Source organism: Mustela putorius, unplaced genomic scaffold, assembly GCF_011764305.1.
Source record: "Mustela putorius furo isolate JIRA1106 unplaced genomic scaffold, ASM1176430v1.1 tig00001012_pilon_pilon_pilon, whole genome shotgun sequence".
Classification (NCBI taxonomy): domain Eukaryota; kingdom Metazoa; phylum Chordata; class Mammalia; order Carnivora; family Mustelidae; genus Mustela; species Mustela putorius.
This window is the reverse complement of record NW_025421531.1, coordinates 2,764,261-2,776,471: the sequence shown is the minus strand read 5'-3', so window position 1 is coordinate 2,776,471 and position 12,211 is coordinate 2,764,261. Positions and strand designations below refer to the sequence as shown.

The following is a 12,211-nucleotide window of genomic DNA, read 5'->3' as shown; positions in this document are numbered from 1 at the left end:
GGGCACAGCGAAAAGGAGAGAGAGAATCTCAAGCAGACTCCATGCTGAACAGCACCTGAATTCATCTGAAATCAGGAGTTGGACACTCAACCACCTGAGCCACCCAGGCATCCCTATTGTTATTTCTTCTTATTAGATTATTTGTTACACATTCTTTCATAGCTCCTTTAAAGATGACATGCATCCTTACCATGTTAACATGCAATGAACAATTATTTCCCCAGCAATGCAAGAACTGTAGAAAATGCTCACTCCATTTACTTTCTCCCTGTCTTTTGTTCCATCATGTTTATGTTTTTAGATTCTACATATATTTTATGCTTCCATTAGCCATATTCAGTGTACACCCTGCCTGCTGCTTGCTGGGCTACAATCATTTGTTACTAAGCTGGACCCTAATAGTAATAGATTCCACCAGCAGGCTCAGCTAAGATTTTGAAAATCTTTGAAAATATGTGGTTGCCTAAACAAGGGGCTTCCAAAGACATCCATGCCCTAATCCCCAGAGCCTGTGAATGTTACCTCATATGGCACCAGGCTTTGCAGATGTAGTTAAATTAAGAATCTTGTGATGGGAAGATTATCTTGGTTTATCTGGGTGGCCCTCAATGTAATCACAAAGGTCCTTAAAAGAGGGAGGCAGAGGATCCAAGATAGAAGAAGGAGATTTTAAGACATTCAAGTGCTGGCTTTCAAGGTAGAGAAAGAGAGCCATGACCCAAAGTATGCAGGCAGCCTCTGGACGAGAAGAGCAGGGACCTAATCTCCGTTGGAGCCTCCAGAAGAAACACAGCCCTACAGACCCATTTGAGAATTTGACCTCCGGAATCATAAGAGGATTAATTTCTATTGTTGTAAGCCACTAAGTTTGTGATAATTTTTTAGAGAAGCAAAAAGAAGCTTATACAAGAGATATCAATGTATAGTTTTAGAAACTGGATTCCGAGAACAGAATTTGAACCCAAATTTATCTTCTTCTTACTGTGAGGTAGAAGTAAAAAATGTAAATTGGAATAATAGCTGAAATAGAAAGAAACATATGAGTCTTCATTACAGCAAGCTTGATCTGGTTTCTTTTCCTCCTTCATTCCTAATCCCTCATATATTAATCCCCGTATATTAATATCAATTCCATAAACTCATCTACCATAGTTTATTTAAAAAAAAACTCTTCAGATTCCATACGAATTTTAGGATTATTTTCTCCAGCTCTTTGAAAAATACCAGTGGAATTTTGATTGGAATGGCATTAAAAGTATAGATTGCTCTAGGCAGTGTAGACATTTTAACAATGTTTAATCTTTCGATCCAAGAGCATGGAATGGTCCTCAATCTTTTTGTGTCTTCTTCAATTTCTTTCATGAGTGTTCTGTAGTTCCTCGAGTACAGATCCTTCACCTCTTTGGTTAGGTTTATTCCCAGGTATCTTATGGTTCTTGGTGCTATAGTAAATGGAATCGATTCTCTAATTTCCCTTTCTGTGTTTTCATTGTTAGTATACAATAAAGCCACTGATTTCTGTACATTGACTTTGTATCCTGCCACATTACTGAATTGCTGTATGAGTTCTAGTAGTTTGAGGGTGGAGTCTTTGGGGTTTTCCATATAAAGTATCATGTCATCTGTGAAGAGAGAGAGTGTGACTTCTTCATTGCCAATTTCGATACCTTTTATTTCTCTTTGTTGTCTGATTGCTGTTGCTAGGACTTCTAATACTATGTTGAACAAGAGTGGTGAGAGTGGGCATCCTTGTCATGTTCCTGATCTCAACGGGAAGGCTGTGAGCTTTTTCCCACTGAGGATGATATTTGCTGTGGGTCTTTCATAGATAGATTTTATGAAGTTCAGGAATGTTCCCTCTATCCCTATACTTTGAAGGGTTTTAATCAGGAACGGATGCTGGATTTTGTCTAATGCTTTTTCTGCATCAATTGAGAAGATCATGGGGTTCTTCTCTCTTCTCTTATTGATTTGTTCTGTTACACTGATTGATTTGTGAATGTTGAACCATCCTTGTAACCCAGGGATGAATTCCACCTGGTCATGGTGAATAATCTTTTTAACGTGCTGTTGGATCCTGTTTGCTAGGATCTTGTTGAGAATCTTAGCATCCATATTCATCAGTGATATTGGTCTGAAATTCTCCTTTTTGGTGTGGTCTTTGCCTGGTTTGGCGATCAGGGAAATGCCTGCTTCATAAAAAGAGTCTGGAAGTTTTCCTTCTGCTTCAATTTTTTGAAACAGCTTCAGGAGAATTGATGTTATTTCTTCTTTGAAAGTTTGGTAGAATTCTCCAGGGAATCCATCAGGTCCTGGGTTCTGGTTTTTTGGGAGGTTTTTGATCACTGCTTCAATCTCATTACAAGATATCAGTTTATTCCGGTGGTCAATTTCTTCCTGGTTCAATTTTGGGAGTTTATAGTTTCGTATGGAATCAGAAGAGACCCCGAATCACAAAGGAAATGTTGAAAAACAAAAATAAAACAGGCAGCATCACGTTACCTGATTTCAAGCTTTACTACAAAGTTGTGATCACCAAGACAGCATAAAAACAGACACATAGACCAGTGGAACAGAGTAGAGAGCCCAGATATGGGCCTTCAACTCTATGGTCAAATAATCTTTGACAAATCAGGAAATAATATACAGTGGAAAAAAGTCTCTTCAATAAATGGTGCTGGGAAAATTGGACAGCTATATATGGAAGAATGAAACTCGACCATTCTCTTACACCGTACACAAAGATAAACTCGAAATGGATAAAAGACCTCAATGTGAGACAGGAATCCATCAGAATCCTAGAGGAGAACATAGGCAGTAACTTCTTAGATATCAGCCATAGCAACTTCTTTCAAGATATGTCTCCAAAGGCAAAGGAAACAAAAACGAAAATGAATTTTGGGGACTTCATCAAGATCAAAAGCTTCTGCACAGCAAAGGAAATAGTCAACAAAACAAAAGGGCAACCCGCGGAATGGGAAAAGACATTTGCAAATGACAGTACAGACAAAAGGTTGATATCCAGGATCTATAAAGAACTTCTCAAACTAAAAAACACACAAAACAGATCATCATATCAAAAAATGGGCAGAAGATATGAACAGACACTTCTCCAATGAAGACATACAAATAGCTATCACACACATGAAAAACTATTCATCATCTCTAGCCATCAGGGAGATTCAAATTAAAACCACATTGAGATATCACCTTATATCAGTTAGAATGGCCAAAATTAGCAAGACAGGAAAAAACGTGTGTTGGAGAGGATGTGGAGAAAAGGGATCCCTCTTACACTGTTGGTGGGAATGCAAGTTGGTGCAGCCACATTGGAGAACAGTGTGGAGTGAAATTGACACATGTGTGCACCATGAAACCATTACCACAATCAAGATAACAAACATTTCCATCACTCCAACAGTTTTCTCATTTTGCTTTATAATCCATCTGTCCCTCTACCTCCTTCTCTAGGCGATCTCTGGCCTGCTTCTTACTACAGATTGATTTGATCTTCTAGAATTTCATATAAACCAACTCATTTGGTTTGTACTCCCCCCCCCCATTTTGTTGGTCTAGCTTTTACACAGAATGATTATTTTTGAGATTCACCCAGGTTTTTGCATATATAAAAGTATTTTTTTTTTTTTTTGCTGGGTGATAATCAGTTGTACCAATATATGTTAATTTGATTTGCCTGTTTGGCTGTTGAGTGCCATTTAGATTATTTCTAGTTGTTGGCTAGTACAAATAAAGCCACTATGAAAATCCTAATCTCTGTGTGGTCAGTTGCTTTCATTTCTCTTGAGTCAATACCTGGGAGTAAAATGCTCAGTCATAGACACATTTGAGTTTAGCTTTTTAAGAAATTTCCCAAATGCTTTCCAAAGTGGTTGTATCATTTTACCAAGGAGTAGTGATTCCAGTCTTCACCTTATTGCCAACACTTGCTATGGTCAATTTTTAACATTTTAGCTTTTCTAGTAGGTGTATATTTTCATCTCATTGTGGTTTTCGTCTTGGGTGTCAGAGTCCACTTGGAAATACTCCTGATTCAAACATGCATTCAAGGCAGATGGTTTTATTCTGTGCTAGAAGCACAATCTACTTATTACTTCCATGTTCTGTTTCAAACATAAACTGTCAACCTGGACTACACTCTGCTCTCCATTCTGCATATTCTACTCTTTTATGAAAAGATCTGCAAGTGTTTTATTTAAACACTTCTATCAGTTAAAGAAAAAGAAGAGCATGCACTTTTAAAAATTTTATATTTTAATGTCAAAATCTTTATATATTGATATTATTATTATACTATATATTATATTTGGTATAATATATAATCTTATTTAATATATAATAAGATACCTAGGAATAAACCTAACAAAAGAGGTAAAGGATCTATACTCTAGGAACTACAGGACACTTATGAAAGAAATCGAGGAAGACACAAAAAGATGGAAAAACTTTCCATGATCATGGATTGGAAAAATAAACATTGTTAAAATGTCTATCCTTTCCAGAGCAATTTATACTTCCAATGCCATCGCTATTAAAATACCATTGACATTTTTCAAAGAGCTGAAACAAAAAATCCTAAAATTTTTATGGAACAGGAAAAGACCTGAATCACCAAGTAAATGATGAAAAAGAAAAACAAAGCTGGGGGCCTCTTGTTGCCTGATTTCAAGCTTTATTACAAAGCTGTGATCACCAAAACAGCATGGTATTGGCACAGAAACAGACACATAGACCAATGGAACAGAATAGAGACTCCAGAAATGGATCCTCAACTCTATCGTCAACTAATCTTTGACAAATCATGAAAAAATCTTTAATGGAAAAATGACAGTATCTTCAGTAAGTGGTGCTGGGAAAATAAGACAGCTATATATAGAAGAGTGATAATGGACTATTACCTTACATCATACATAGGAAAATTCAAAATGGATGAAAGACCTCAATGTAAGACAGGAATCCATCAAAATCCTAAAGGAGAACATGGGTAGTAACCTCTTTGATATCAGCAACAGCAACCTCTTTCAAGACACATCTCTAAAGGCATATAAACAAAAGCAAAAATGAACTTTTGGGACTTCATCAAGATCAAAACCTTCTGCACAGCAAAGGAAACAGCCAACAAAACTAAGAGGCAGCCCACAGAATGGAAGAAGATGTTTGAAAATGACATTACAGATAAGGGGCTGATATCCAAAATCTATAAAGAACTTTTCAAACTCAACACTCAAAAAATTAATAACCCAGTCAAAAAATGGGCAGAAGACATGAACAGACATTTCTCCAAAGAAGACATACAAATGGCTAACAGACACATGAAGAAATGTTCAACATCACTAGCCATCAGGGAAATTCAAATCAAAACCACACTGAGATACCACCCTATACCAGTTAGAATGGCCAAAATTGACAGGGCAAGAAAAAACAAATGTTGAAGTTGTAGAGAAAGGGGAACCCTCTTACACTGTTGGTGGGAATGCTCTCCGGAAAACAGTATGGAAGTTCCTCAAGGTGTTAAGAATAAAGCTACCCTACAATCTGGCAATTGCACTACTGGTATATATACCAAAGATACATATGTAGTGAAAAGAAGGGCCACATGCACCCCAGTGCTCATAGCAGCAATGTCCACAATAGCCAAACTGTGGAAGGAGCTGAGATGCCCTTCAACAGATGAATGGATAAAGAAGATGTGGTCCATATATACCATGGAATATTATTCGGCCATTAGAAATGATGAATATGTACCATTTGCACTGACATGGATGGAACTGGAGGGGATTATGTTAAGTGAAGTAAGTCAAACTGAGAAAGACAATTGTCATATGGTTTCAGTCATATATGGAACATAAGCTTTAGCACGGAGGACCATCAAAAAAAGGGAGAGAAATCCAAAGCGGGAGAATCAGAGAGAGAGTTGAACCATGAGACTATGGACCCTGGGGAAACAATCTGAGGATTTCAAAGGGGAGGAAGGTGAGGGGAGGAGGTTACAGGGTGATGGATATTGAGGAGGGCAAGTGTTGTGATCAGCACTGTGTGTTATACTTAGCTAATAAGTGATTGAACACTAAATCAAAAACTAATTATGTACTGTACAGTGGCTAACCGAACATAATTTTAAAAATTTATGTATTTATGCTTTATGTTTAAAAATATTTATACATTCATAATATTAGTATATTATGTATTTGGTATATTACATAATCTAATTTAATATGTAATAGTATGATTCTAATATATAACTTGGCATGCTATATATAAAACATTAATTTATTATATTACAATACATATATATTTTACAGATTAATGTATATTATAAATTACAAACCTCATAAACTATGCCAACTTAATACTATAAATTATATTCATATCATATAGCTTAAGAAGCTATTATGTGTGATATTTAATGCAATTATATATTAATTTTATAACAATGAATTATAATTTATAATGTCCTCTACATAAATATTGCATAATATATAAATATAAACTGTTATATAACAGAAATATAACTATTTTATATTACAGGTAACATATTATATATAGTAAAATATTAAATATATTTAAATATCTATACTAGTTTTTATTTATAACCATGTAATTTATATTACATATAAATAGAAATTTAAAAATATGATACAGATGAAATAAACATTTTAAGTGCTTTGCTAATCATGATGATTTAACATAATCATTAATTAACATCTACAAGGACATAATAGTCACAATGAGTTTCTCTGTTTACAAGTGGATGTTGGGACGCCTGGGTGGCTCAGTTGGTTAAGCAGCTGCCTTCGGCTCAGGTCATGATCCCAGCGTCTTGGGATCGAGTCCCACATCGGGCTCCTTGCTCCGCAGGGAGCCTGCTTCTCCCTCTGCCTCTGTCTGCCATTCTGTCTGCCTGTGCTTGCTCTCTCTCTCTCTCTGATAAATAAAATCTTTAAAAAAAAAAAAAAAACAAGTGGATGTAAAGCTATCATTTCAACCACTCTTGTTACTTTCTGAGTTTTTGGTTTTTGTCAACTTTTGGTCACTTGTAATTAGACTGACAATGTTTCTTCCTCTTCATGTCTCTGACAGAGAGCCTGCATGTGTGTATGCCTGTGTGTGGGGCTGTGTACGTATGTGTGGAAGGTATTGTCAGCTATGCTGTTTTCTTATTTGCTTAAGCTGTTCTTATTAGAATTCTCTTCATTCTGCTTCTATGCAGAAAAACTTTGAAGTTACTTGTCCAATCACAAAATTTAGATTAGATAAAACGAGGTAATATAAACCATAAATCTGCTCATCTGAGCGTATCTGAACCCAAAAGGTGGCAAATCACAGAAAGCGACTGGCCTTCCCTCCTTTCTACCTAGCCATCTTTATACAAAGCGGGGCAACAGAGCCGCATCTCACCCAAGGGCCAGAAGAGGGCGCCAGAAGCTGCCCTATAGTCTACACTGTCCTAGTAGGCTTAATAGGCCAATTTGTATGTAAAAAAACTACCTCTGTGAGTCAGCCTGCGTGGTCATTGCTGGATTCAATCTTTACCTGTTTCTAAATCCATGCTCCTTCCCACTCAGCCTTCTCTGATCACCGAAGCTGAGATTCTCCCTTTACAGACATGTGGTGGCGGTTAGACTCTCTTGAGGGACGTTCCTACTCATGGCTTCATATATCTGCATGGGGATTTTCAGGTTTCGTAACCCTGTCACATACACTACCTCATTTGCTTTTTACAGTAATCCTCTCAGATTGCCAGATGTGAATTATGTCCATTTGATATACACGGACACTGAAACTCAGGGAACCTATTGACTTGCTGACCCCAGGCACATAACCACTCAGTAGCAGAGGCTGAAAAAACCCCCAGAACCCTGGCCTCCCAATTAAGGAGATTTCACAAAACCCTACCACCCAACTTCCATATGCATGCACCTTGAAGACATAGCTCTCTCATCACGTCCAAAGTGCTTTGATCAGCATTCCGTCAGCACTTTCTGTGCCTACATTCCTTTAGCAAGTAAATTACCAGATAGTTTAGCTGTTTCACATTTTGAAGTTATTATGATAACCTTAGTAAATATATATTTGTATATATTTTGCAATTAACATTCCAGTACGAAGAGGACCAGATACTCATAAGGTCCACAAACATTTCTAAGCACTGACAACAGATTGCTTAGTTTACTTGGCATGCCTCTCTTCTGAAAATAAAACTTTTAGGTTTTATCACGTTTCTTCACTTGACAGGTTACTTTACGATGTCTAAGGAAATAAAATACTAATAACAACTCTTTAAAAAAGATTATTCCATCTATTCACTTGACAGAGCTCGATCCCAGGACCCTGGGATCAGGACCCGAGCCGAAGGCAAGTCGAAGGCAGCCGCTTAACTGACTGAGCCACCGAGGCACCCCAACAACAGCTTTTTAAAAAAGATTTTACTTATTTACTTGCCAGGGAGAGGAAGAGAGAGAGAGAGACTGAGCAAGTGGGGGGAGTGGCAGGAAGAAGGAGAAGCAGGCTCCCTGCTAAACAAGGAGTTTGATGTTGAAATCATGACCTGAACCAAGGGCAGAGGCTTAACGGACTGAGCCACCCAGGCATCCCTAATAACAACTTTTGTGGAAACTTGGTTTTACCTTGTTCCTTCCTCTCTTAGAAGAGAAGGCACAAGCAGTAATGAATGTGTAATGTCTAGTGACAGTGGAGAACAAAATCAGTCGCCAAGAAGAGGCTGGACAAAAGCAATCAAGACTCTCATTTCAACTAAGATGTTGTCAGGGAGTCCAAGCAAACTAAGACGACTTCTCAGAAGACCAAAAATAAGAGAAGGATTCTAAATGTAGGTGTTTACCTATTCAAAGGGAAGGAAGGACAGGAAGATGCCTCCACAAACTTTCCAAATAGTTATAACAGGTTATATTTTTTACTAACCACATGACTAAAATACCACACTGTGTAAACATCTCACATTTCCCTCTGTCTGCAGCTTGTGACAGCGAGGGCCCTGGAGCTTCCCAGGAGCTTGCCCTTCTAACCCCAAGTGCTGCCATGGGATTTGTGCAAACGAAGGCTCTCCGTGAGTGTCTGTGGTGGGTTGGGGGCGCGGGCGGGTGAATGCAGTCTGATGCAGGGCAGTGTAAGGTGAGAACTTCACCCCCAGGACTGCTTGTCCAAACACCCTGGTGAACGAAGGGCAGAAGTAACGGCTGGGGGCTAGAACATGAATAAGTGGCAGGCTCTGTGCTAGACCCCGACACGCTTTATGCCATTCAGGTAACACTACCATGAGGTGGAGATCAGTGTTTGCCACCGCACAGAAGAGGAAATCCTTTCGGACAGGTGTAGTAACTTTCCTCACACTTAAGAACTTGCTAAAATTAGAACCCAGGTTAGTCGCATTTCCCACCACCCTTTCCTTCGCTGAGGTCAGCACTCCACTCTGCTCCCGCGGGGCTTCGTTAACACACCAAAGCAGGTAATTACCCGCGGCACCTGCCGAGCACCTGCGCGCTCCCGGCTGGCACCACACCAGCGCCCCCAGCAGGAGGCAACTCCTCGTTCACCCGGAGGCCACCAGGGTCCCCGCACAAACGGGGACCCCAGAGCCCACCTGCCTTTGCGCGCCACCCCGAGGACCCGAAAGCCCAGCCCCGCGTCTCACCCCAGGCGTCCGGCAGTGCGAGCAGCACCAGAACCGCCAGGAGGGCTCCTCGCGAACCGGAGAGAGGGGGCTCCGGCGGCCCGAGAGGCTGCAGGCTGCTCCGAGAAGACGCTGCCATCCTCCGCAGGACCTCGAGGAAGTAGGTGCGACCTCGAAGGCAAGCGCAGGGAGCGAGGCGAAGAGGTGAGACAACGCACTCCGCTCCCAGAGTCTAGGGAGTGCAGCGGGGAGGCCGGGACGGAAGCCTTTGACCGCAGCTTCCCCTTAATGGGCGAGGTCTTGTTTACTCCTCATTTGCATTGTTTCCAGCGAACCTGGCTCTCACCGACCACCTTAGAGACGCATCTACAGGAGCAAAACTTGGCGATGCTTCAGCTCCTTGATGCAGTCCGCGCGGAGGATGGGCGGCCCCGGCTAAAGGCGGTGATTCTCCCAGCCCGGCTTTCACACGCCCGGGCGTGGCTTTTCCCCTTTGCAAGAATCCGCGTGGGTAGGTCAGAGGACGAAATGCCAGCTCTCTGTGTTAGAGCCACAATTTTGGACAAATATGTGCAGTGTACGGGAAATATGAAGAACCATTTCCTTTATGTTGAATTGAGATATACCAAGCCATTGAAAAAACAATTTTTAAACAATGACTTAATCAGATTTGCATTTTTAAAATACAGTTGTCTATACTGCGGAGAGACTGGATTGGAATAAGGCAACAGGGAATGGGGCTGACCAGCCGGGAGGTTTTGCTATCATCCAGGTGAAATATGACCGTGGCCTTGACCAGAGATTAAGTGGGCAATTAAGACATCAGAGACAGAATCCACAAAACTTATTCATGCGTTGGATTTTGGTTACTCCCTTTCTTAACGTGAGTGGTGAGGAAAAGAAAGGAAGCAGCAGTGAGCCTCAGCATTCAAAATGAATGATGGTGCGATTTATTGATATAAAATGTGGGGGACAAATTTGGAGCAGGGAGTTAAGCATTCAAAGACCAGAGAAATGAGAGTGTGTGGTAGGCTGAATAATGGCCCCCGAACTCGTCCAGCTCCTAATTCCCAGCCCAGTGACTACATCATCTTCCGTTGCAAGAGTAGTTTTGCAGTTGTGATTGAATTAGGATTTTTAAAAGAGATTTTATTTATTTATTTGACAGAGATCACAGGTAGGCAGAGAAGCAGGCAGAGAGAGAGGAGGAAGCAGGCTCCCTTCTGAGCATAGAGCCTGATGTGGGGCTCCATCCCATGCGGGGCTTGATCCCAGGACCCTGGGATCATGACCTGAACCAAACGAAGGCAGAGGCTTTAACCCACTGAGCCACCCAGGCGCCCCTAGAATTTTGAGATGGGAGATGATCCTGGATTATCCCAGTAGGCAGTGTAATCACAGGGGGCCTTATGGAGGAGACAATAGATAGAGCAGGAGAAGGTTGTAACTGAAGGAGAAATTAGGACCTCGCTGCCATGAGCCAAGGAATTATATCCACCTCTACAAGCTAGAAGAGGCAAGGGACAGATTCTCCCCTGGAGCTTTCAGAATGAACCAGACCTGCCAAAACCTGTTTTAGCCTTGTAAGATTCATTTTGGACTTGTGACCTCCAGGCTTGGAACAGAATAAATCTGAATAATATTCCATTGTGTAAATATACCACATGAATGGATATTCTTTATCCATTCATCTGTTGAAGGGCTAACTGGCAATAATAATGATAATAATAATAAAAAGAATAAATCTTCATCGTTTCTGGCTACAAGGTAACTTGCTACAGTAGGAAACATATGAAAGAGAGAAGGTAACCTGACCAAGGGAGAGTGTCAAAGGCTCTTTTTTTCTTTTTTAACTGAGAAAGACTTGGGCTTGAGACAGACAGAGTTTTAGTGGGAGCTAGGGAGGCATAGGAACATTCTAGGAAAAGATTGGGAATATAGTTTGTGGATTATGAAACTGGACTTCCAGAAAAGCCAAAAAATAGGCCCTTTGGAAATGGGTGGAAGAGAGTCAAAATCTCAGGAACTGATGGTACTATTAAGTGAGAACATGTAGAATAAATGATTAAAAAATCAGGACAGAAGCATTTGCATGTGGTTCATGGTTTTTAATATTTTTGTGTATGGTGGACCCCTCTGCTTCTTTGGTCAAGCCTATGGACCCCTTCTCAGAATTAATTTTTCAATGTGTAAAATAGAGTACCTAGGATTACAAAGGAAACTGGTATACTGAAGTTTAGTTCTAGCCATGAACCTTTGGAGGTCTGCAGCCTCTAAGATAAGGACCCCAGATTTAAAAGTTAGATAAAACAAGAGTCCGTTGTTTGTAAAGTAAGAGTTGGAATGAGTTGTGTGGAGAGTGGAGTAATTGCAAATGTCACGTGCTGTATTGAGCGGAGGAAGGGAAGGAGTGGGAAAGTATAATAGCAGATATTTTGGTAAACATGTTAGCCCTTTAGCTAACATGCATAGCTATGATTCATGGCATAGCTATGATTCATGGTGGGGAAAAGATGCTCAAGGTAGAGAACTACTCTCCCTCTTCTCAGTGTGGCTTCCCTA

General features: G+C 40.3%; 1 protein-coding gene and 1 long non-coding RNA gene across 7 annotated transcripts in view; one reads left to right on the top strand and one right to left on the bottom strand.

Moving 5' to 3' along the window:
* The window catches only part of CR1 (complement C3b/C4b receptor 1 (Knops blood group)), a 94,637-nt gene extending 84,843 nt beyond the window's left edge, over positions 1-9,794 (bottom strand). For all 6 annotated transcript variants that reach the window (XM_045087017.1, XM_045087019.1, XM_045087021.1 and 3 more), the window contains exon 1: positions 9,671-9,794. In XM_045087017.1, coding sequence (XP_044942952.1) covers positions 9,671-9,788 — 118 coding nt within the window. In that variant the 5' untranslated portion in view covers positions 9,789-9,794. The remainder of the gene's footprint in view (positions 1-9,670) is intronic.
* LOC123393815 lies at positions 8,990-10,066 on the top strand. Its single transcript, XR_006608624.1, has 3 exons — positions 8,990-9,085; positions 9,283-9,853; positions 9,980-10,066. It is a non-coding gene; the product is annotated as an uncharacterized LOC123393815 (long non-coding RNA).
* The last annotated feature ends 2,145 nt before the right edge of the window (positions 10,067-12,211 follow it).